A 25,982-nucleotide genomic window follows, 5' to 3' on the forward strand; every position below is an offset into this window, starting at 1 on the left:
GAGGTGAAGGCACCGTGGGGCCAGGCTCATGACACAGCAAGCACCAGCATGAGAAGAGCTGAGCATTTCAGTCTGGGGTAAGTAGATTTAACATCTGTTATCAAGGGACGCCCTTAATAAATGGTTTGGACCTGGAGCAGGAAAGAATATAAAGCCAGGGGTAGGATGGTGGATGGACAGATACAGCATACCCTGTTCCCTCTGATAGCCCTTGCGTGGGGCTCAGGATACCTTGGGATCCCCAGCATCCCTCCCAGCAGGGAACAACAGAGACATTCGGAGAAGTACTGTCCCTTTAAAAAAAAATGTGGATTTGCCCATAAACAATTATGCAGTATAAACACAGCAAAATCAACAGGGTGAATTTTGAACTAATAAAGATTTAATCTCTAAGTCATGAGACTGCCTTTGTTAGGAAAATATACGTACCCCTGAGAATTGAACTACGGTTGCTCTATTACACACAGCTCAGCAGCTCACTGGGCATCTTTCCAAATCAGTTTATTTTTAACATCAGATACATTATTCAATTAATTATAAAAACACTGAGGTTTTCAAGAGAGATTTCTGATAAAGCTGCAGTGTAAATATGCGTGAGAACAGCAAGGATTACAATCTCTGCAAACTTTAGCATCTGAGGCTGTTGCTATAAACAAGAGCAGTCCTCCGAGGAGGTTATTTATCAGAGTGAATCATATCAGATAACACAGGGCCTCCTCCCACACAGCAAACAGACAGATCATTTGTCCTTTACCTAGTGATGGAAGTGAAAGATCGACATGTCTGTCACTGGTATGCTTAGAGAATGAGAAGTGTGAGGGACTGGCCTGGATTCTTTGGATGCTTCCAGCATTCAGGCATCCCATCCTGGCAAATACTATGTATTTAGAGGCTGAGCTCTTTCCCAATAAATTAAGGCAAATAAAGCAAATAATAATAATAATTAAAAAAAAAACCAGCCCATTTCTACCAATGTCTTGAGGCCTTGAAAATATTGGGTATCAACTGATGGGATGGATTCAGGCCCTGCCTTTAAAAGCAACATCCGCTAACAAATATGGGAACACTGACATCTCCTGCAGTGGTTTCACTGCACCAACACCAGAAATGCTTTCCCAGGCGTAGGTTTGTGTCTCTTTAACCTGGTGAGCAAGAACTCTAACAGTGTTTGCTCTAATCCAGCCTTTATCTTCCATCCACACACATTGCTGTGTACTTTTCCTAGCTGATTTTCCTTTTAAAGACTCACGCTGCGGTAGAATTATTTGATAGCTCTGGTATTGTCTGTATCGATGGCAAAGATTAAAGGGAAGGAATCCGGGCATCAAAGCCTGGCAAAGTGAGGGCTCCCAGGCTCTCACCCAAGCTTTGCCAGACATGCAAAGCAGCATTGAGAAAAGTCCCTACTGTGTGAGCCTCAACTTCTTCTCTGCAACGCATCCTTAACTTTACAAATAGGCAAATCACGTCAGTGATTGCAGACTCCATCAGGACAAGGAGAGACATTTTGTTCCGCTTGCCCTTAAACAATGGAATCCTACCTAACCAGGGCTCCCAGCCCTGAGCACGGGACAGGGCAGCAGTAATAACAGGAGGAAACCATGTTGGCAGACGCATTCAGCTGGTTGCCACATCTCACAAGTGGAAAGAGAGACTCCAGCTGCCGGCTGGGCCTTTCCCCTGGAGAGCTGCTTGGGCAGGGACACTGGGTCAAGGAGGACGGGCTCCTGGCTGGCAAGCTGCAGTGCTGAGGAGGGCACAGAGGTGACATCTGTCAGAGCTGCCATCACCACACCTGGAGCCCACAGGGAGGCACAGACACCTCACCTCGTGCTCAGCTCCATGGGCAGAGGCCTGCCGTCTCCTCAGCGAGCCCCACGCACCCCGCAGCCGCCTAAGAACGGTCATGAGGCGTAACGACGGGAACCAGAACTCTCCGCGCCACCCAAGCGGCCAAACAGCCACACCGAACCGCCCTCCCGCTGAGGCGACCCCGAGGCCACCACGGAGCCCCCGCGTCCCGCCCACTCCCTCAGCCGGGGGGCGGGTCTTGCCTGAACCGATGGCCACCTCCTCCAATCCCCGCCCTCCCTTCCCCGCCCCGCGCTAGAGAAACCAATCAAGGCCCTGTTTTTCCCGGCCCGCCTCTTAACTGCTGCCAGTCAGGGAGCGCGGCTCTTATCCTCCCCTCCCCCCCGTCCCCGGGGAGGAAGGCGGTGGAAAGGGGTTACGTAGTGTCGGGTTGGTATTCTCGAAGCGCGGTAGTGGTTTTGCTCTGCCGTAGGGCTGCCTGCGGCGTTGGCGTAGCGGCCGCAGTTGGCGTAGCGCTAGCAGAGGCGGCTGTGGCGGGGAGCAGCGGCGGCCGTGCGAGGAGAGGGCAGGAGGTGCGAGCAGGGCCGGCGGGCAGGGAGCGGGTCGGGTGGCCGGGAAGGGAGCCGGGAGGCCGGCTGAGATCCCCCCGCGGGTTATCCCGTGGGGCAGGGGCCGGGTGTGGGGCTGAGAACTGGCCCGAGGGTGCCGGAGACAGGCTGCGAGCTTGGGGCAGCCAAGTGTGCGGGTCCGGAGGCGGACCGAGGCCTGGGGAGCCCAGTGAGGGGTGGGAGCAGGCCGAGACCTGGCACGGCTCGGTGCACGGGCAGCAGGGCAGCTGGTGCACAGCGGGTCGCTGTGAGCCCGGCAGAGCCTTCCTGCGCTCCCACAGCAGCAGGAGCGAGGCTTTCACCGCGCATCCCTGCAGGCAGCGGGAGCCGTGGTTTGCAGCTCAGTATCGGTGAGGGTTGTTGGCTGCTCCGTGTTTATAGCCTCGTTGCTTTTTGATGCTAATAAGCCCTTAGCCTTGATGGCTTGGCTGTTGCATAAACGTGTAGCGAAACCACTGTCCTCTGGCCCCCAAACGGAGCTGTTCGGGGCACTTCTCTGTACCGACCTGATGCTGAGGGAAAGCAGCACAGCTCAGTGGGCCTGGCGGATGGACATCAGATGACCTGATTTGGTTGTCATGCTGTGTAATCTGGAGCAGACTGCTTTTTCTTTTTTCTTTTTTCTTTTTTTCTCCTCCGCCTGTTTCTCTGTTTATGAGATACAGGTGCTAACACTTAGGGCTGGTCGGAAAAACAGAAAAGGAACAGACTTTGCATTTCCTGAGACAGAGTTACGTATGCTGGTTAGACTCATGTGGGCTGTGAACTGCTTCAGAAGATGACGGGTGAAAATAGAACAGATTTTTATTAGCTGCTTTGCAAAACAGGAATTATGAGGGGCATGACAGCAGCGAAGCTTGCCCTAGGCAAACAGGGGAAAGAGGATATTGGGACCAGGCTAATTGGGGCCATACCTCTTAAGATTGGTATGAGTCTGTGCTGAATATTACCCATCCAAACAGGTTTTAGAGAAGGAGGAGGAGCCTGGGACTGCCTGGGACTAATTTACTCATTTCCCTCCCAAAGGCTGACCTGAAGATCTGTACCAAGGAGTAGCACAGGAAGAGGAGAGAGAGAACCTGGAAGCATTCTTTATGTGCTGTGCACAGACTTAAGGCTTCTTCAGAGACTCACAATGACTTCCCACGAGAGATGCCTTCTGGAGGGGTTCTGCTGAAGCTGGGGCACTGCAACCTCTAACTGGGACAGCTCCTGCTGGTCTGGAGCTGAGACTTGCTTATCTCCCTTCCTTTTCCCTTGGAGATGTTGCAGAGATTTAATCTGACCTCTTCCTCCTCACCTGAAGCCTGCCGTGGCGATGATCCCGCAGCCAGATCCGACCACCAAAGAGAAGAAGATTGTGCATTTGAGGCTGGGCCGTCATTGTAACTGAACTGGAATTCACTCCCTGCTTGCGCTCCAGGAACAAGCACTGTTCCTCTGCTTGTCTGTGTGTGTTTTGAGCCACTCCTCTCTCATCTTGTTTGGAGTTCCTGGGCTTTCCATACTGAATTTGCCCATGGCTTTCCTGATGAAGAAGAAGAAATTCAAATTTCAGACAAGTTTTACTCTAGAAGAGCTGACTGCTGTCCCCTTTGTGAATGGGGTTCTGTTCTGCAAAATCAGGCTGTTAGATGGAGGAGACTTTGCTAGCTTATCTACCAGGTAAGAAGCTGCTTGCAGATTTGCTTCTTGGCCGTTCTATTTTTCCTGATTATTCTTCACTCGAGTGCTCTGGCATATGGCTGCCAATTGCCTATCCCTTGATATGTTTTCACTAGTTCTGCTGTTGGGCCCCATGTGCCATATCATTTTCCAGAGACAGGGAAGAACGAAGCCTGGAGACTGTTGGCTGATGGAGCTGCCCTGTGATTTTCAGAGACACGGGGAGGGAGGGAGCAGGAGGTTGCACACTTGAAGGAGAGGGTTTTCTGGTTGAAGTCCACATAATTTGTTTTTTGCCCTCCTTGCCCAAGGTTTCATGTGCTGTTTTAGATGTTGTGCTGTACTGCTTTCACGCAGCACTTGAAAATTAGCTCTGTAGAGAGCTGTGTCTGTAAAAGCAAATCAGCCCTCCCCAGCTTTGCACTCTGTTTACTTCAAAGTTACTGTTCTTGATAAGAGTGGAAGTAGCTTGCTTTGCATTGCAAATTGCTGTGCAAGGGAGAACTGCTGCCTGGAGTCAAAGTTGTCAGTGCTAAAGATACAGTTTATCTCCTTGAACAAATAATATTGCATCTCCCAAGTTCATAGCTGCAGTATTTTCTTCTTAACGATTTATCATATTGGGATCGTTCTGCTGCGTATTATAAGGTTGTTCGGTCATTGTGTATTGGCATTTCTCAGGCTCCTTTGGGCAGACCTGTCCCCATGCCTGCTACTAATTGCTAATAAATGCTTGCTTTGTTTCCAGCTATGCACATAGATTATCACCAGCAGTATGCAAATGCAAATTCCGTAGCAGCCTGGACTTGCTTTCTTTCTGCCCCAGTATGTGAAGGAAGCCTTCCATGGCATTCAAACTTGTTTTTTAACTTTCCCGAGTAACTACTCAATTTTAAAGGTACAGTGTGTGCTTATGCTCGCTGGTAACTGCTTTATACCAGAACTAAAGCCTGGTTTGGTTTGGTCTGATTTTCCTCTTTGTGGTGCAGTGCATTGTGCTTTCTCATATTGGGAGAGAAGATTTTATCGGGCAAGTGTGAAACATTTCTGTCTTGGAAACAGAAATGATAGGGCAATGTTCAAAGCTTGTTTCTTTTTCCAGAGACATGGTGCAACCTCATCTGAGGTGTATAGGAAATGTGGGCATGGAACACATGCAAGAATGGGCTGTGAATTAATTTCTCTTTTGAAGAATATCTATCAAAAGAGCTTTTCCTTACAGTGTACTCTCTTGAGGCTAGATCCTTGTGTTTGGTGGAAGCAGCTTATCTAAGGAATTCAAACACTATGTGAACTTGGAAAGAAGTTAACCCCTCTGCTTCCTGGAGCTGTAATAAGCTGAATTAAATGGAGGGTGGCTCAGGAAAAGCCTGCAGCAGGAATGTCAATCTCCATCTCCTTGTTGTCCTTGAAAGCAGCTCCTAGGAGCGCGCTGCTGGTGGCTGCTGACACTGCCAGCCGTCCGGGCTGTGTCTGGTTGTTTTCAGAGCTGGCTGGGGTTCAGCAGTTCTCTCAGTGCGCAGTGTGTTGCAGATTGCAGATGTGTTCCAGCAACGAACTCATCTGTAATTCAAACCAAACACATCCATCGCACTCAATGGCTCGATGGCTTATAAACGAGCGAAGGGGAAGTCGGCTTGCCGCCTTTCCCCCTGACCTGGCTGGAGTCTAACTGAAAGCACATGGAAACCTGTTCTTGCTGGGAAAGTTATGGGTCTCAATGGTATTGAGTCATTTGACCTTTTCCAAATATTTTCCCCTGTTGCAGTTACAGAAACGTCATGAATTTCCAGGAGCAGTGAGGAAAAGAGGTACCGCGTGGAAAGGCTTCCAGATCCTGCCATGGCTCTGCTCTGTGCTCTTTTAGTCATTTTCCACGATCTCTTTGAAATTCTGTGGAAAGATAGGGAAGTCAGTGCTGTATCTGTGTTGTATGAGAAGCCTGTGCACTTAGTTAGGGATTGTGATCGTTTTTCTTAAATCAGCCACTTCCAAAAATGATTGATTTGGAGTTGAAAGGTCTGTTGGGTCATCTTAGGATGAACAGCTTACATAGGAAGTTTCAGTGTTTGCTCTGCAATCGGTTTGGACCTTTTCTTTGGTCTGTGGCAATAAAAAAAAAAAAAGTTTGCAGCTGTGATCAAAGTAGCTCTTGCTGTCTGTGTTTTTTCAGAGAATTGATATAGATGAGGTGCTGAATGGCACTGTGTTACACTCTCCTGTGAGCAGAAGTGAGTGGCTGTGTTGGCCTGACCCTGTCCCAAGTCCACTGGGGCCTGGGTTGTAGGTATGTATTACAGACTCGCACTGCACCTTACAGCATGAGTCTGGAGAGGCCTTGGGGGCAGACAGGACCAGAAGCCCCTACACCTCTGTCACAGGGCAGGGGCCACGCAGCCCTGCTGAGAGGGGAACCTGCCTGAAGGCCACCTAGAATTAACATGCTTAGGAATTCAGGGCACTCTAGAAAAGGTTCAAGTCCTGTCAGCACATCAGCTTGAGAATGTGTCTTTGTTGTGTTTTTTTTTTCTTGCATACAGATGTCCCTTTCCCATGCATGCTGGGTTAACACCTCACTTGAGGCTGTGAATATTTTAGTGACTAAACCTGCAGCTATAAATTTCCTTTCACCCTTCCTTTCTCCTCCTCTGTTTGTAAAACCTTCTCCTTATGCTCAAGCAGGGCTTCTGAGGATAAGAGCAGTTTCAGGAACAGGGCTCTGCTTAGCAAACGTCTGTCATCCCTGGGTTTACCGCTCTCCTTTAGAAGCTGGTCTTCTGAAAGCGCATCTGAGCCAGGTGTGGGCCAGACAGATCCTGTATTTCCCCACTGAGCAGCACCAGTGTATGCCTTGAATATTATTAATCCATATACTAAAATAGCACAACCACCAGTGAATTCAGTTGCCTCCCAAGTAGCTTAAAAAATAGCAGGCGTGGAGCGGTAGGGATGTATTCATGGCAACCGTTTTTGTAGAGCAGATGGGCTGCTGTGTTTTGCACCAGTTTGAAGCTTTTGGAGGTTGTGTGCATCTTTATTCCTAGATAAATGACATAACAGCCTCATCTGGAGTCTGGATCTGTGCAGGCACCGGTTCTGCTGGGTGAGGGAGCGCTTCCGTGCAGCTGGAAGCGAGGACATCCACACAGGGCAGAAAGCTGCAGCTCGTGCACTTACATCTTTGGGTATTACTGGGGAAGACTTGATTAAATCCCCCCCACACTCCACCCCCCTGCCTATGATGTCAATTAATGCTGAGTGGCAGCCAGATGCTCTTTACCTCTGTGCTGATGACTCCTGTCTGCGTGTTGGCAGAGTAGAGCTGGTGTGTGATGTAAGGGAATTGGAAAGCCAGGTGTTATCCGCGCACTCATAACACCTCATCCTACATTGTTTTGTTAGTTTGCCAGCAGTTTTGCTCTGGTATTTCTGGATTTGAAGGAAGGAATTGTTCTCTGAAAACACTTGGCTTACTGTAACGGGAAGACTGTTTTGCAAGAGCTTAACGACATTACAGGCATTTCCCACCTTGCATGTTGTCTTCTGAAGGCAAGAAGTGCTACCTACCAAGCCAACCCATGGTTCCATTCCCCTCCAGCTGTATTTCCATAGTGAGCATGCCTTCTCAAGCATGTGTAGTGTTTCAGCTTGGTCTTCTGATCCTGGCATTCCTGCACCAACCAGAGAATAGAGCTTGTTTTCTGCAGCCCTCCAGCTGTTTATATGCAGGCTGAAGTGGAGCAGTGCTGGTGTGGGAAAAGCTGACCTTGCTGGGGTGGTCTGGCCTCAAAGTATTTCAGTGCCATAGCCTGAACCAAGAATGTTCTTACACTTGCAATTTGTAATTAAGAGTGAAATCCACTTCCTGCGCTGCGTGCGTGTGGAAGGCTGCATGCAGACTGCCAAAGGAAATACTGATACTGGGGGAGGCTCCTCACACCCATAGTTCCACGTTGATTAAGGTCTGTGTGACTTTGTCTCTGCCATCCTCGTGTGGGCACAGATCTAAAGCTGCTTGCTTCCCTTGCGTGACAGGATGCAAAGCATCATTATGTCATAGTCATAGATGCAACTTTGTTCGTTTCTGTAGGACATAAATAGAGGGGGAGAGGCACTGCCCTGCTAACAGCTGATGTGGGTGATTCCAACACTTTTGTAAGGGGAGATGCAAGTTTCTCCACCTCATAAATGCAACCGTCTCTGTGGTGCAAGTCAGAAATCAACTAAATTCACTGCCTCTGCCTAAATTGCTGTTATATCTGGCTCCTTCTGACCAGAAAAGCACTGTTTGTCTCATCAGAGACTAAAGGATGGATTCAGCCTAGCTGAGATTTAAATCTTCACTACTGTCTCCTTTAAAGCAAAGGGTAGATAGTGAAATTGTCTCTTCTAGAGCTAGCCTTTCCAAGAAGGGAAGGCAACTAGCTGTAGTGAGAGGGCTGCTGCCTGCATTCTGCCTCTTGCCTCAAATGGGATTGCCATGGTGTAGTGAAGAAGTTCGTTGTGGCTCTGAATGGCTCTCCCACTTCCATATTTAGTACAACGTGTGCTTGGCTTTGTCCTCTGCTACAGCATGTGGTGTGAAAACACTTTAACACCGTTCTTGTTGCACGTGTCTATAAATGTCAGTCTTCCCTATGTATAAATGTATTCCAAATATATGGAGTGAAAGAGTAAGTTTCAGTGCTGTGAAGCACCTTCTTTGCATTACACGTGCTAACCTCCTGCTGTCTTGGCTGCAGCCTCAGGAGTGGACTGGTAGTTTTAATGGAAGAGGCATCTGAGTACAGCCTCTAGAAACACTCTGCAGTAAAACACAGCCTAATTCAAGGCTATAAGGTAATAAGGCACAGTACCTGCCCTGCTTGCATTCTGAAACAAAACTGGAGAAACTAAACAGCAAAGGTGAGAAAAAGGATTTTCATTATAGCAGTATGGCAAAAAGTCAGTGAGAACTGTGAGAACAGCAGCAGCTGTTGAGGTTTAACCTCTGCTTAGTTGGAGTATTAGAAAAAGTGCAGAAGTGATAAAGCAATGCAAGGCTGGTCACCAGTACGACCTCAGGACCTGGCAGCAGGGCCTTGCAGTGCAGGGAGCTTTGGACCAGCTTTGCCCCTTCCCATTGCAGATCACCAGCTGGAGCCTGGTGTGAGATGAACAGAATTCTGTTAAAACATCCCTGCCCTGGAGGCTGTATCCTGCTGGGTCAGAGCAGTCCCTGTAGGTGCTGTAGCTAGCACTCCTGTTTTACCTGCTGTTGCTTAGGCAGGGGCTGCTTTATTAACCAGCAGCTGAAGCCTAAAACTCCAAGTGATACGCTGTGTGCACAGCTTCAGTAAGTGCTCACATACAGTCCGCTTTTGAACTTCCCCTGTAGAGCTGACTCTGAGCTGGCAGTGCTTTGACAGCTAACTCTTAGCAACAGCCTTATCTGCGTGACTTAAACAGTGCTTGGCTCAAAAAATTACTCATTGGCAAGTGTGTTCTGCTCTGAGACTGGGGCCCTGTGGTCTGCCTGGTTTACAGAACAGCGCTGCTGTCAGCCCTGGCTGAGGACAAAGAGGGAGAGGAGGGTGCCCTCACTCCCTTTTAAGACCTGTATTTGTTTCTGAAGTACGGAGGAAAACCTAAATGGCTTCCAGGCTGTTTGTTCTTTGTGCTCTTTAGCTGCCACCAGTGTTGACTTGAGCTTTGCAGCTGTATTTCTGAGGAATTCATGCATGCCTCCAGGAGCCTGTGGTCTCACTGCACAGTTGTTAGTATTTTAATATGCCATAAGTTGCCAATAGCAAGTTGTTCTGGTACCAGTTTCTAGGTGAATGAGATAGGTATGGATTTATTCTTAGTGTAATTACAGGGAGATACACCTGTTGGTGTTTGGGGAGAGATTTCCAGCTTCTCCCTCAGATCAGAAACCTCTTTCACTTGCCAGCATGATGGAATAGCACAGTGAGCTCCTGCAGCATCACACAAGCTTGACTCTGTGAGGTCTCGCTCTGTGCAGAGGCAGACGGATGTGGCTCTGTGCGTGGCCTCCTTTCTCGAACAGGATGTATTCTGCATCCTCTGTGAGCTGCTAGCTCTGCCCGCTCAGAGCTGGGGGTGCAGTTGTCTCCAAGACGGGTCAGGAATTCATTTCTAGCTGTTCCTCCTCATATAATGAAGCAACAACCTTTAGAAGTGTCCCAGATCAGTATTTTCATCTCCTTTTTCCTTTGTACCAACCTGCGACCTCCTGTCAGTAATCCACGCTGTGAAGGTGATCTGTGTTTTTTCAGGTGGCTGTGTTACCCCACCCTGTGCTGGCTGCTCGACCTGCAGGATGGGAGGCTTTTTGTTCTGGCAGGTTGTTCACATTATGCCTTTGTGCACATGCTGGGCGACACAGTACACATCACTACCACTCCTGCCTCTGTGTCATGATCTCTGGTACCCCGCAGTGGGACTCAGTATCTCAGTTTAGTGCCTGGGTTTGAAAGGCACTTCCCACTGGCCAAACAGTTGGGCCTGTGTTTGCTGGCTAAACAGCCTTGTTGTTTGGTGTGTTTTCATTCTGAAGAGCAAGAAAGGGAATTGTTCTGTGGGATTTGAATTTGCTACTCTTCATGAATGTCATTTTCATGTGCTTTGTAGGAGTCTCCTGCATTATTCAAATGATAAAATTGAAATGGGGAAAAGATAAAGGAAATGAGATGGGGATGTGGTGGCAAGGAGGAATATGAAGAGGATGTGCATGGAGACCAAAGCGTTGGGGGGAGGCAAGTGTTGAAAAGACAGGATATTCTAGATCAGCCAGAGCATGTACAGTCTGTTTAACGGATGCTTTCCATGCGGACGGAAAGTAGCTGAGAAGGCAAAAGAGCAGGACCGTGCCTTTCCTTCAGCTGTATTTATCATATGTCACTGATGAGGGGAGGCCTTGTTGTAGGAGGTCTCATGCTGTTGTAGGAGATGGGGCTGGAGCTAAAAATACTTTCAGTGCCCTGTGCTGTATTCTAAATAAGAAATGAATGGTGTTTGTTGAGCCTGAAAGTGCTGGGGTTGCTTACGTGGGGAGGAAGGAAGACAGCATGTGGATTTGCTGTGCTGGAAGGACTAGAAAGCTGCAGTGTTAATTATCAGTGCATCTTCAGAGACCGACAGAAACCATCACCCTGCGCGTGGTTGGTAACCAACCTTGAAATGTGCTCTCAAAAATAAAAAATAAAATACAAAATAAAACCACAAAACTAAAACTAGACTTTTTTGGAGATGACTGCTTCCTAGAGCTGCATGTTTGCCAAAGCGAGGCATGTCCCCTCTCTTGCCACGCAGTGTACAAAATGTAGGAGATAAAATCTGAGGGTTTGGTTGGCACCTTGCAGAACTATCAAGCACTGTGCTTCAGACTGACTTTGCAATGGCAAAGCAGAACAAGTGAGCCCAGAGGGGAAAGTCTGTAAATGGGATGTGGCCTCAGGGTTTCAGTTTGGGGTTGTTACCTCCATTTTGCTTTCAGAATAAAACTTTATATGAAATGACTGCGGCAAGGTGTTTCATTATTGGCTGTTGGGTTAATGATCAACAGAGGTTCACTGCCTGCGCCTGCTGTTGCTTGCAGGATGGATTAGCACGCAGCCCACCATCATCAGCACTGCATCTGGAGCTCTTGGCCTTAGGAAATGCCAGTTGGTGTGTGAGTGCTGCAAAATGGGGAGGCCAGAATGGCTACTGCCCAGGGGTTCTAGTTGTGCTGTTCTGTCCAATCACTCATGTCTCCAGTCTCTAAGGGATGTTAATCCTCATCAAAATAAAAGGATTGATGGCCAGGAGAGGGGAAAGGAAAGGCTTGCCTGGAAAACACTTAGATTTCACCCCCCCTTTTCCCCCTCCCACTTAAAATCTGACTCTGTCAGGCTTTATCTGCACTTAAGAGGCAGAAAAGGTGAGGCTGGATGTGTTATCAGGGTTTGCAGTGGATTTTTGTTTGTACCTGTATGAACTGGGGTGAGGGTTCCAGCTTGGCTGTTTTTTTTTTTTTAATTCTGTGCTTTTTCTGTTTCTCTTGCTAGTTCCCATTCTTCATGTTATCATGTAGGCACGTTGCTGACTGTGAGGGGGTAATCTAGGATATTTATAATTGAGCACATTTTTCAGGTCTCTTAATGCTCTATTGCACCGGAACGGAGCAGTAGTCATAGACTTGCTGTACCAGGGCAGCCCAGCTCATGTGCTGCTTCAGAGACAGGCTGCCTGCCCGTGTTACAGGTGATTATGCAGTAACCCATGTATAGGAAAGCTCTTTTCCTGACTTCTGTCAGGGCCCTGTTATGTTTTATTTCATGCTTCAGTAACACCAGGCAGTTGCATCTGCATAAACGTTGAATTCCTTTCAAGTGCAGCATCGCTCATCTTATGTCTTCAAGTAGCCCTCAGTGCTCATTGCCACGAGGGAAATGCTGTGCTGTAGAGGAGCATATTTCCTTTTTTTTTTTTTAATGTTTGCTGCCTTCCTGCTTTGCTGAATACCTCATAGCCTCTGTACTAGGAGCAGCTGATCGTACTCTGCTTGGCCACTGTTCTCTTTAAGGTTGGTTTCTGATGTAGGTTTACAGCAATGGCTTTTCCTGCGTTCCGTGCAAGCATGACTGTTCTTTCAAAACAAATCTGTATGTTGTCTTTCCTCTAGAAGTGATTCATACTCATCTCCAATGTCAGCTGCTCTCACTAGTGGGAAATCAAGGATATGCATCTGAATGCAGCCGGTGGTGACAGCCACAGGGGAGGTAAATGTGCTCTCATCCTCACAACCCCACTCCTGGCAGCCAGGCAGCAGGAGCCTATTCTAATGCTTCCCAGTGGCGTAACCAGCACAAACTGCTGCCACAAAGCAAAGCATTTTCCTGCGTTCTGCTCCTAACCAAGATGTAATTTACGTAATTACCTCTCTTTGATTAGGATGCAGTCAGTGGGGTGCTAGTTACATCAGGAGGGATCTGTCTTTCTGAGAGAATCACTTTATCTGGAGCTGTGGATCTAGAGGAACAAAAGCTGACCTGCCTGCTGCACGTGTGTCCCTGCTTCTCTTGTCTCATGTTACTCCTCTGACCTCATTACTTCAGCGTTAAACTGACAGAAAATCTAACCATGAAGCAGGTAATCATTTTCTGCCAGCTTTGCGTGTTGGAACACCATGATGCTGGTCTGACTCTGTAAGGTCAAGGTGAGAGGAAGAGATAGGAAGGAAGAAGGCAATATCAAGAATCCCAGCCTGTTGCTACTGGGATGGTGATGATGCCAGGGCTGCAACAGGCTTTGTTCAGCAGCCTTCTGTAATTTGCAGAGCTCTTCTACTGAGCGACCTTTCTGCAGATTAACAGCAATATGGATATTGATAGGAGGGTGTGTGAGTTCAGAGAAAATGCATTTGTACCTTGTCCTTAAAACCAGTGACCTGGTTTATAATGTTGAATAATGCCTTTATAAACAAACCATCATAAAACATTCATGATGGGATGAAAAAGCTGGTCTTAACATATAAAGGGATTTCTCCTATTGGTTTTGACTAAATGTGTACCATACAGGAGTGACTCAGAAAAGCATGTCTGGGCACAGTAGGGTGTTACCTCTTGGGTAACTGATCATACTTATAGCACTGGGGTTGACTTCAGGCAGCTTATTTACTGAAGAGCTCTTCAGCGTGCTTGAGCCAAGTTGCAGTGATGTTACATCACAGGGAATTAATGAAATTATTCCAGAAATGAACTTGGCCTCATATGCAGGTTAATTTGCACTACAAAGACTTCCTTAGTACAACTATGTTGGCAAACATTCTTGGTTGAAAAAGGGCTGATATTAGCCAAAAATGTCACTTAACTATTCTAGCTTCTTTATGTGCCACAAATCTGCCTTAGAGGCAAAGAGATTCATCTCAGTACATGTCATTGCATCAGGAGCTTTGTTCCTAGTATTGTGTTCACTCTGTTCAGCATCTTCATTTTCCAGACTTACTGTCCCAGCAGAGTCCTGGAATACTGGGTTGAGCCGTGCCTTGATTTTTCATCTTGGTGTGCTTATGTTTTTTTTTGTTGTTGTTATTTTGAAAAATAGCTTTTTTTTTTCCTTAAAAGAACATCATGGCTACAACTCCATGCTCTACTTGCAAACATCTCTTGTACCGTGCACAGTAAGGGCATTATCAGTTTTCCTTGCTGAGTTTTACGTTGCTGTCTTACTTCACTGGGAGTTTAAATTTAGGCAGCAAAAGGCAAGTCTGGAATGTCTCAGAATGACAGCTAACACTTAGGGGATGAAGGAAGTTTATAAATATATCAGCAGTAGATAATCAGTGAATCTTCATTTCATATCTACAGTCTGCCACAAGCAAAACTTTCCAAGCTGCAGTGTTACTGAAACTCTCTGAGATGCAATGAATTAATCGACCTTCGCTTTACAAGCATCTGTACAGAATGAACCCAGAGGTTTTTCTGAAGCTTTGGTTCCTTTATCTGTTAGAACTACAAGGGAAATTACAGTTGTAATTTGTCCAAAGGGCAAATGGGTGCTGGGAGGGTCAGGAGTATTTCTTTTTTTCTTCTAATCTTAGTTTGGTGTTTTTCCTGCATGGTGCACTTAGTTATCCTGCGCCTGCTCCCTCTGTGCCAACGTCCCCCCAGTGCCACGGAGCTTCCAGCTGGGGTTGCTCAGCCTCTGTAGCCCTCTGACTTAGCTGGGATTGCAGGTGGGAGCTCAGCAGCAGTTTCTAGGTGGGTTGTTCCCTTCCCACTTCACACAGAATGCACTGCGTTGTGCAGTGGCCATAGTTGGGGAAAAATCAGATCTGAAAGATATTTTAGCCCAGAGTCAGGCAGAGTCTTCAGAGCGTGCTGGATGTGAGCTGCAAAGCAGCCCAGGCTGCTGCAGCATGGAGCTGTGATCGCTCATCACAGACCAGAGCGCACAGCACGTGAGCTCTGTCAGTGTCACAGCTCGTGGCTGAGCTGGGCAGGCCAAGGGAAACCTGCAGTGCTGACCTGTTCTGGCTTTTTCTGTCACTGGAATACTTTGAATTTGCCTACAAGAAGAAAGCTGGGCAGTCTGAGATACTTCCTTGGCTAATCCAGCTCCAGCGTAGCCTGTCGGAACAATAGAAGTAGGAGTTGGGGTGGTGACTCAGTGCATGATCAAAGTTCAAAAAAAGCAAAAGCGTCTTTCAGTGTTCGATACACGCATTATTACAGAGTCGTATTTCAGTAACTGAGTCATCCATCCAGTTATTCCTTTCTTTACGCTTTAGAGTTTTGGTCCTTTGCTTGTGATGTGTTTGCTCCTGGCACGCATCCCTGGCCTCTGCCCAAAGAGAGCTTGTGTTGTGGAGATGTGGCAAGAAGTCCTTGGATGTCCTGCTCTGGGTTGGTCTGTCAGCAGCACGGTTTGTAACAGAAGAGATGTGTTGCATGATATTTACTGTTACAGGCCCTTCTTGTCCTTGTTTTCCTGATGTCCTGCTTCTCTGCTTCAAGATGACAAAAAAAATATGAAGACCTCAAAGCAGACTGGCTGTGCTGTGCGTGTATCCATCCTTTGCTGCTCTGTAGCTGAGCCTGCTAGAATATTTCTTCTTGCCCTCTCCATGCTCCACCCTTACTTACCCTTCCAAAAGTCATCAGACTTGTTCCATAGCTTAAGTCTTTCAGGTTTGTTGCTCTGTGACTTTTTTCTCATTTGGCACAACTTTTATTTTGTTACGCAACTTGTGCTGTTGTGCTATTTTTTAATTACTTCTATTTTTCTGCTGGTATCTTTTTTACATCCTCTGTGTTAGGTGAGGTCTGGGTGTGTGGAATCTGGGCAGAACTGAACGGCTGCCTTCCAAAGAAGCTGTTAATACACAACCAGGAATGCTGATGCTGGAGGGTTTTCTCCTGTGATTGACTGCTCCCCGTGATCTCCAGGAGGTGTTACTGCTCCCTGCCTCACACTGGTGGACCTTTATTGAGATTGATCACTGCTTTCCAGGGAGCTGTAATGCACAGTTCAGAAGCTTTGTCTTCGGAAATGGGCTTCTTCTGGGGATAAGGTTAAAGCTGCAAAAAGTCAATCACTTGCCTACTAGATACCAGCTTATTTTTATGGAGAACTGTATCCTGTTATTATTCCACGTTAACCTTGTCACGCTTCCCTCCTCACCTCAGTTTTGCTCCAGCTCTTCCCTTGCCTCCCTCTCCCAAGTGTGAAGCTGTCTTCCCCTGCGGTGAGGCAGCCTTGAAGTCTCTTGCCTTCGTTTTTCAGCTATGGCTGAAGTCTCTTCCATTAAATTTTCTCTCCTGTACGATTGCTGCTTTTTGTCTGTTTTCTCCTGCATTTGTCTCTGGGACATGTGAATAATTCATTCTAAAGGTGTTGGTGCTCAAGTTTGACATTTAGAGAGCCCATACATATCTCCCCTGTGGTGTAATGAAGAGCTAAATCGGTCAGTGGGACTGTGGGTAGGGTCCTTCCCTACCACAGTTCCCCTTTGCTGGGGATTCAGAAGTTAATTTTATGAGCACTTGGTGGATGTGATGACCTTACTACTGAGGCCTTGTTTAAAACGCTTGCAGTGAAACATCCAAATAAGACTTGTTTCAAATGACAAAGACTTGCTTAGTTCTCTTAGTAACACGGTCTGCATCATCTCTCTCTGAGCCATTTTTCCATCATAACTGCTAATGTCTACTGTGCAACAACCAGCGCTTGTGAGCTGGAGAATACAGGGTTGTTTGCAGCAGGAGAGACATCCAGCTATTTGGGTTGGCTGTTGTTCTGGTCAGTGATGTAAGCCCAGTCACAACAGAGTCACTTTATTGTTGAGAGCTGCTTGCTGTCCTTTCTGTTCGTTTTGGTCGAAAAACCCTGAAATCCCTCATAAAGCCCCATAAAGCACTTCAACCCCTCCAGGTCAAACGGTTGGATTTTGTTGTATTGCTGTCTCCACCTGTTCTGTAGTTGTTTTTACAAGCCTGCATGGTGTTCCCCAAGGAATGTGGTCTATCACCATTCCTGCGTGAGATATTCTAACTGGAATTGCCCGCACTCAGCAGACTGCTTTGCTTCCTACCTCCATTTGGCATGCACATGCCCAGCAGCAGGTAGGAAGGGCAGCAGCCCTTGGTCCTTATGAATGTGGCAGGTTCCCACACGAGTGTTCAGTGTTCTGTCTGCTACCTGTATGTCCTGTTGGCTCTTGGTTCTTTCCTTTTCCTTGTAAGGCATCTGGATGGCAAAGCCTTGGAGATGCAGTTCTTTTAATAACATCTGTGCTGCAGTCAAGTGCTCTGTCCTAAGCCTGTTATTTGGGGACATAGCATTTGGATTGTAAGTCTAAACCAGCTAATGGCTAGATAAAGGCTCACTTTCTCTACTGCATGTATTTTCACCTACCATTATATTGTCTGTGCTTTATGGGTGCTGATTAGGCCTTCTATTTGCAGCAGGACCTGCCATGTTTATAGGATGGTGTAAATTCTGGTGTGCAGGGAGTGCAGTGCTGTGAGTGCTGGTACAGAATGGGTTTTTCAAGTGTTTTTGCTAGGCCTTACAGAAGGCGTCTCTTCCCTTACAGCTTTGCAGTAGATAGCCTGATTAAAATAGTAACTGTCTTCTCCAGAGTGTAACGCAGGGTTGTTCCAGGCTTTCTGAGCTAAGGGGCTGTCAGCAATCCTGCTCTAATTCTGTCTTCAAAAGTGCTGGGGAATAGATTAGGCAGCCTTAATGATGTGTCCCTGCAGCTGAGAGGAGAGCCAAGGTACGCGTGGAAAGAAATGCTGGAGGAGATGTATGGCATCACCGTTCAGATGCAATCTGTTGAAACAAGTTGTTTTTTACTTTCCTCAGTGACTGTGGGAATGCCTTTGCACCCACACTACCCTCTTCCCCAGAAGACCCACTGCTGGGGCATCAGGGCCCCTTCAGAGTTTTCTTTTCAATTGACTGCCCTTTAAATGAGTCTGAGCTGAGGCTTGGTGGCCGCTTCACAATGGCGTTGTCTTTCTGTGCCTTATCAGATGGCAATGTGAACTCAGTGATGCCACGCTGCTGCACGAGGTGGTGAACCAGCCAGGGGAGCGGAGCAGGGCAGGGGATTCGTTTTGCCTGAAGGACCTGATGCAGCTCCACATCTTGAGGACTGGGGCTGTGTGGGCTGGGCAGCAGCAAGAGGAGAGCTTGCCATAGCCTTTGTGTAAATGAGGAGGAGGGGATCTGAATAAGAAGCTCTTTGTGTATGCTTATCTGTGTGCTGTCTTGTTTAGCTTGAGGTTTTCCCACATCTGCTCCCATGTACGAAACATCAAACTGACACGCGTTTCTCCACTGAAATGTTTGGTGTTTAAAAAGTTATTTTATGTTGTCTTTGCCTTCCCAGTAAGCCTGTAGCCCTTTCATGGTGTTTTGTACTTCTGCTGTAAAGTATGGGTGATTCATCTGCATTTCTAAACAGTTCAGCAAGGCAAAATTAATTCCTCGGGTGGTGTTGGAGACTCTGTACCCAGCTGGGCACAGCTCAGCTTCAAGTCTGTAAATAGAAGTTCTAATTTCTGTCGTGGTGTCTGGTGGGACAGGACGTACGATAGTCTGAAGTAGCATGGGTCTCATACGTGGCCTTTTCAAGAAGCATTTCCTTGTGTGCTTGTTTTAGCTAACTCGCAGTTAGCGTTGTGGCTTTCTGCAGCAGTGCTGCTCTCTCTGTGGCACTACAATCACAGTTGGTAAACATCTCGTCCATAAAATCTGTTCCTTGTGCTTTCTTCTGCCCGTCTCAGAGCTGCAGTGAGGCTGCGTGAGATCTGGGCCTGAAGAGGCGTTGTGGCTTTCACCAAGCAAGGCTGTTATTTCTACACTGGGATGTAGAACAGTAGGCAATGCAGTGGGTTACAGCTGTGCATCACTGCCATGAGTTAGGCTCAGATGTGCTATGGTGGAACACCCACAGACTTCTCCCTGCCTGGTAAGGGCTGTCCCACTGCTTGGCACGGGGCTGACGTGGGCCCAGGAACCTGAAGGCCCCACAGAGTTACCTCTGGGACACTGCTTGTCCCAAAAGCTGCTGCAGGCTTATGTTGGTTTGTTCGCTGGTGGTATATTTAGGTATGGAAGAGTAATTATATAGCTTTGAATAAGTCTTAAGGCAGAAAAGGGCGAAGCTAAGCCTGGAGGGGATTTGGCCTCCTGAGGGCATTGCTGCAAAGTAGAACAGACAGTTTTTGTTGGGTTTTTTTATTGTTTAAATAAAACTTCTGAAGGCCCACTGAATGGACACCCAGAACCCAGCACTGGTTTGGTCTATTTCTGATGCTTCAAATACAGAGTACACTTTTAAATTGAGCCCTTTTGGTTTTCAGCTGTTAGTTTCAGGGTTTGCTTTTAGGTGCTGTGTGATTATGCTGGAAGGAAACACCTCTGCGGGTGCTTTGGGCGTTGCTTTGGTTTCTGTCTGATGGTTCCTAATTGTACATCAGAGAATATTCTGAAGCTAAGTGCTCCTCATCTGAGTCCACTTTCTTCCTATTTTAGTGCTCCCTAATTACCATCCTTACGATAACTTGATGGGAGGTGGATAGGCAAAGCCCAGTGCTTCACTACATGCTGCCTTTTGGAAATGTGGAACTAATTTCTTACAGTGTGACTTGAAACAATGCTGCTCCCTTGTCTAATGATACAGCCTTGGCCCCCACCCATAAAAGCCACTCTTAAAAGAAAAAATGTTAGAAGTCATTGCTGAACCTTTGCAGGCTGGGGGCTGTCTGCAGTGCTGCATGCTGTGCCCCCAGCTCCTCACCCCGTGTCTGTGCCAATGGCTTGAGCTGTGTGCTATCTGCAGCAGCTTTGGAAGGCCAGCGAATCTCCTTAACAAGAAACAAAATGTTTCTTATGCTAACAGCGAGTTAGCAATGAAGGAGCTCTTTTATTACTAATCAGTACTTTTAGCCACATTTTGAAATAATTAGCGTTAGTTGGATTTAGCAGCATCCAGCAGATGCTTCATCGTAGCTGCACTGTAATACAGGAGGGAATCACAAGTAAGACTTGTGCGTGCAGCCGAAGCTCCAGCCCACACTGCTGAGTCGAGCCTGCAGCAGCACTGCTGAACCCATCGGGTATGAAGCTGCCTTCTGAGCTTTGGTTTGAAGGGCTGGTGTCGTTAGCAGAGGGAGCATTGGCCTTGCTCTCAAGGAAATAGCAGCTCCTTTTCAAAGGATAGGAGACTGGTGCTGCTGTAATTATTAGTGTCTCCTGCATCCTATGCACATCCCTTGCATTTCTGAAGCACGCATGTTTACAAGCATTTTTCTGTTCGGTTGAATTCTTTTTTTTCTTTTCATCAGTACCTGAATTTTCCTTTAGATCATTTGATTTACCTCCCACTATGTCAGCTTCAAGGCACCTCAGATATGAAATTTAACTCAACTAGTGTGGCTGGCTGAGTGAATAGGCAAAGCCATTTCTATCCCTCTGGAAATGTATCTTCTGCCCGGAGGAGTTGGAATGACTTGAGTGGAGCAATGAGAACCAGATTTCATCTTGAATTAATCCCGAATCCAAAGGTATTTTCAGCACTTAGATGTCTAACATTTCAATGGCTTCCATTTCCAGATGGGATTTTAAGTTTGCTGCCTTGAAGGAGCTGCTGTCTTGTGTTTTCCCACCTTTTAATGAAGGATGATCAGCCCTCCTCTGCATTACAGTGAATTACAGATTTTAGTTTATCACCTACCCCTTCTCTGGGCTCTGCTCTTGAAGTCTTTCAGGATAGCTGGGGACTGATGGGGACCTGTAAGGTCAGGCCCCAGCCCATGGCTTCATGTGAGGGTTGTGCGAGGGGCTGTTGGGCTGCCTTCTGACTTCTGCTCCTTCCTTCTCAGGAGGAGTCAAGTCAATATCAGGATTGATTTCTTCCCTTTTCCCCCAGTATCTTGAGCCTACACTGTGCCTGGGTCAGATGGCAGGAAGCTTTTCTCTCGCTGCCAAAGCAAACAGTTGATCTTGTGCCTTTGCCCCTTTTGTCCTGTGCTGAGAGAAGAGATAAGAGCTCTGTGCAGGCTTGCTAACTCACTGCTGTCATTGGTGCCTGCCTCCCCTTCACTGGCTCAGGGCCAAGGCTTGAGCTGTAAGGGGATCACTTGGTGCAGAGGATCACTCACTGCCCACGGCCTTGCAGGAGGCTCCCCACACCTCCTTTCCTGCTCATTGGAACCCACATTCTGTGGGAGGTGAATTTCAGCTTCCTTGGAGAGCTGTGCGGACGCCTGAGCTGTACCTGAAGCATCTCGTGCTCAGAGAGCCTCTTCTTCTTCCTCGTCTTCTTCCTGTAGCTCTGGTGCATGCCTGAGTCACAGCGTCCCAACTCACCCAGTGAGTGGGGCAGGATAGCGAGAGCTGTGAGGAGGATCTCTCTGGCTGGCTGGGACTGCTCTCATTGCAGTGACATCCACAACCTTTGTGTGAAGCGTACCGCATTTGCTCGGCGTGGTCCTGTCTGTATGCATCCAAGAGTGTTTCCACCTGTGTTTTTGTCTTGCATCAGGCCACTGCTCTCATGGACTTAGTCCTGGCTTACGAGGCAGGATGGGAAGGAAAAGCTGTGCAGGAGAGAGTGCAATTTGACTGCACAGAAGGCTGTACAAAGCAGACGTATAGGAAGACAAGCTTACAAAACTTCAGCCCAGTTTAGTTATAGTGGTCAGCTCTGTCTTGGCTGGACAGTGAATGAGCTAAACCAGCAAAGCAGGAAACAGAGAAAAGCTTGGGAGAGAGCTTTAGGCAAATGTTGGTGAGATACGATTAGTCTGCCCTGTAACCTAGGTGGATTTGATCTGTGTTGGCTGGTGCAATTGGTTGGTGCTATGATAACATTCTTTGCTGCATTTTCGGGTGGCGTGAATTGAGTTACCTGGTAGGGGGTTTTGCAGACAATGTTGCCAGTCGATAACGAAGGTTGTAAATAACTGGGATTGATTTGGCTCTGTACTTTTATTTGAAAACTGTGTTTTATTTTTCTTTGCATTCTCACAGAGAAGAAGTCCAGGAAAATTGTGTCCGCTGGAAAAAGAAATTTACCTTTGTGTGTAAAATGAGTGCCAACCCAGCCACAGGACTCCTGGACCCCTGCATCTGCCGAGTGTCTGTCCGTAAGGTAAGCACCTGCTTCTGCTTCCAGCAGGTACCACTTGTGTTTTGGTGTTGCTTCCCAGTTGCTTTTTTTGGCAGCAAGGAGAATGGTGATGGTGGACTGTGGTGGGAAGGAAGGATTGTTTGGGTTATGACAAACTGCACAGAGCCTCTTTCCCAGCCAGGGTACTTCACACAGAGCAGGGTGTTGTTACCCTTGAGAGACAGAAGTTTGTGAAATCCTTACAGCAAATTCCAGGGTTGAGTAATGACTTTCCCCCTGTTTCCCCAGCACATGTAATAGCTGCTTTTCCTGTTTGTTTTGTCTCCCATTATAGGAGCTGAAGGGCGGAAAAACCTACTCCAAGGTAAGAGCAAAGAAAGGGCAAATGTGACGGAGTGGTGACTGTCTTGTGTGCTCTTAGTGCTTTACAGCCATTGTAAACCCGTGGCTGATCACTCAGAAAGCAGCATGGCTGCTGCATGAAGCAGTCTGGAGAAACAGTCATTGGTTCTTAGTTTAGGCACAAGTTAAGTGCTTTTCCAAAAAAAACGTACTGGCAGGGACAGGATCCAGATTGTACTGGATGTGGATTTGGGAGGGGGGCTGGGAAGATGTTCTGCGTGTCCTCAAACTTTGGGGAAGTTCTGAGTCAGATGTGAACTCTCTGGCTTCTGGCAGTGTCTTGCTAATGAAGAAATACAGACTAAGTTCTGTTCTTCGGAGCACAGTAACCAGCTATGGCTGGGGTGGGCACGTCATTGCATTGTGAGCACAGGCAGAAACCTACAGCAGAAATCACTGCATTCCCAGGGCAGGAGACACTGAGGCAAGAAATGAATGTTATTTTTATGTTCTGTTACACCCCCATACTCCTCATTTTCTTGCTCAGGCTATGGGAGAGACAATGGGCTGGATGCCACCCCTTTCTCTTTGTGCTGGAACAAGAGACAATGTTGGCTTAAAAGCAGAGTTCACACAGAGCCCGCATCCATGTTTGAAAATGAGTCACTGATGCTAGTTTCTAATAAACAGATGTTTGGTTCACACACAACTGTGTAAGAATTTCTTCTAATCTATGTCCTTCCTGGGGCTATGGATGTACCAGGCTTTGAGAGGAAGGCTTCACTCACACCTTAATGCTGCTGTGTCACGGAGAATTGCTATCCATACTGTTCATTTTTTGTGGCTAATGAGGACAGTGTCTCTGGGGCCATCAGTTTCTCTTCCACTACATTCACACTGAGGGGGTGGTTATTCCTCTGTTCTGAGGCACTGCCTGTCTAGGGAGTGCCGATGAGTTGGAAGGAGAGATGTGCCTGCCTTTACCTGCTCCCATTTCAGCAGGGCTAATGGCACTGGAGCTGTTTGTGCTCAAGACAGTTTCCATAGCCTCGTGCACCTTTTGGTTTGACGTTGTTGTCACTTCAGTGTCAGGGGTTATAGAGCGGAAGCTAACAGGAAGGACTGATAAAGCGGAAACTCTTTCCCAAGCTGGAAGAAACACCATCAGCTGGCTGGAAAACTGAGGAAGCTATTAGGAAAGGTTACTTCTGAAAACATCCTCTTGCTAAGGGATCCTTCCTCTATATACTGGGAGTCTGCTTCCTGAGAAGAGTGTCTGACCTCAGCACACAGTGTGGGTTGGTGGAGAGTTCTCCCACACTGCTCTGGTGTTGGTCTCTGAGAGGCTCTTGGCACTCTGTTATGCCTTTGGTGGAGGAATGGGGATCTGGGTCTTGGCCACTCCTGTGCCATGTTGTACAATGCAACCACATCAGAAGAACCTCTTCTGTCCTCCGATTCTGATGCGCTGCAGCTCAGTGTGGCTTTCTCCTCTCCTGTTCATCTCTGAAAGACTAGAAAGTCACTGGTTTTGTTTTTTCTTTATTGCTGAATATTCAGCAAGAAACATAGCCCTTGACAGGAAGAGAAAAAATGTACAGCAAGGACTGGAAAAACATTTGAGTTAAGGGAACCCTTAAGAAGGGAGTGGAGGTTTTTTCTTTGCCATCAGCACTTGTTCCCTTTTCAGAGTGAGATGAAGGAAGCAAAGCAGGTATCTTAATCTTGTTGCTGTCATCCCTTGAATCATACTTCTTGTGCAGGCATGTGTAGGCTGCAGCTTAAACTTTTCATTTGGAACAATGGGAGCCAGAGGTCACACAATAGCGGCTGTGGTTTGTGCTGTAACTCCCATCAGCTTCCACAGGTGGGGGCGCCACGTTTCCTTTGCATGGAGTTACAGTTTGAGGCTCTCAGTTCAGTTGTATCATCCAGGTTGTCAACACCAGGACAGGAGAAATGTACTTAATGTATAGAATAATAGCTAGGTCTGAGCCTTTACTTTTCCACCTTCTCTCCTCGTTCTTGTGGCAGCTGGTCTGTATGCTGAAGTGATGCAGACTTCCTGTGCTGAGACTGTTTGGCCAAATGTGGGTTACAACATCTCTTCTGGTTAGATGAGATGAGGCACAACTGACTTCTGTTGAGTTTGAAGGAAGCTGTAAATTTTTCTTTTGGGAGAGCACTGTATTCCTACAGTAGGAGTTAGAGCAGATAAGCAAAGCTATTTTTCATTGTGTTTGTACTCTAGAGACATCAAATACCCCCTTTGAATTTACCTGTAATCCTTAACTTCCTGTCACCTTTCATATTTGTTTTCTGTTAAAGAATATTTGGAGAGCTCACAGCTAACTCTCTCTTAAGTGTGCTGCTTGCTAGTTAAATCTTAAGAGATGTTGAGGAAGGTTTGTGCAGGAGTTCCCCAGCCACATCTGTAGCAATAAGGCTCATGCATCACTGCATGGCTCTTGACTTCCAGCTTGCTGTGCTGCAAGGCTGTTTTGTATTTCAGGACAGTGTCAACTTTCCTCTGTAACAATATCCTTTCATCTCCTGGTTCACATGCTCCACTGCATTCTGGGATGGCCCAATACAAAGAGTACCTTATTATGTTTGTGTATGTGTGATTCTGTTTTTTCCACATCGTTGACCTAGTGCCATCCATGTCCTTGGTTATGCAACTGCTACAGGCTGCTTAACGCTGTCCTGGCCAGCATCGCTGCTCTGTTTCCTTTCTTGCACAGAGCTGATGTCCCACTGAGTCCCCTGGCTGGGGATGGGGAGTGTGTCCCTTCCCATTCTCAGGTGTAAAGGGTCTCTACAACTGCATCTCTGTGTGGACTGGCTTGTGTTTCTGCCCTGACTCACAGAGATGCTGTCTTCCTTTAGTCTGTGCATCTCCTCTATTGAGTGATTTGATTGTTTTTATTTTTTTGTTCTCTTTCCATTTTCTTAATGGCAGCTGGGCTTTGCTGATCTGAATCTGGCAGAATTTGCAGGCTCTGGATCCACTGTTCGTTGCTGCTTGCTGGAAGGATATGATACTAAGAACACGCGACAGGACAACTCCATCCTAAAGGTACAGCAGCTGGTACTGCCCCAATGGAAATCTTACTATTGAATTCCAAAAGATCATAAGCAGATCATATTGCTGGGCCTGAAAGAAGATCCTGCTGTGTATGAAGATAGGGTTTTGCTTTTATGCAGTCTGACTCAGGAAGCTTGTCATTATCAGAGTCACCCTTTGATACATTGGCATCCATTTGGCCAAGTGATGAGCATCAATAGCATTCCGTGTCATCAAAGAAAGCATAAATGGGGAAAAAGATAAAGTGCACTGTCAAAGTTGCCAGTCTGCCTCCTGCTGAGCTACTGCAACCTGGAGATATTGATGCCAGCCCTTTGGGGAGGGAGGGAATACCTTG

The 25,982-nt window shown here is 47.2% G+C and overlaps 1 protein-coding gene across 3 annotated transcripts in view; it reads left to right on the forward strand.

The window, feature by feature from the left end:
• Positions 1-2,203: 2,203 nt before the first annotated feature.
• Positions 2,204-25,982, forward strand: part of FAM102A (family with sequence similarity 102 member A) — a 35,604-nt gene continuing 11,825 nt past the window's right edge. For 2 of the 3 annotated variants that reach the window (XM_015279493.4, NM_001199166.2), the window contains exons 1-5: positions 2,204-2,384; positions 3,447-4,085; positions 22,116-22,236; positions 22,550-22,579; positions 25,520-25,636. In XM_015279493.4, coding sequence (XP_015134979.1) covers positions 3,940-4,085; positions 22,116-22,236; positions 22,550-22,579; positions 25,520-25,636 — 414 coding nt within the window. In that variant the 5' untranslated portion in view covers positions 2,204-2,384; positions 3,447-3,939. Of the gene's footprint in view, positions 2,385-3,382; positions 4,086-22,115; positions 22,237-22,549; positions 22,580-25,519; positions 25,637-25,982 lie in introns of all 3 variants that reach the window. The other variant, XM_040649075.2, reaches the window with a different exon arrangement.

The sequence above is a fragment of the Gallus gallus genome, chromosome 17 (assembly GCF_016699485.2).
Source record: "Gallus gallus isolate bGalGal1 chromosome 17, bGalGal1.mat.broiler.GRCg7b, whole genome shotgun sequence".
Taxonomy (NCBI): Eukaryota; Metazoa; Chordata; class Aves; order Galliformes; family Phasianidae; genus Gallus; species Gallus gallus.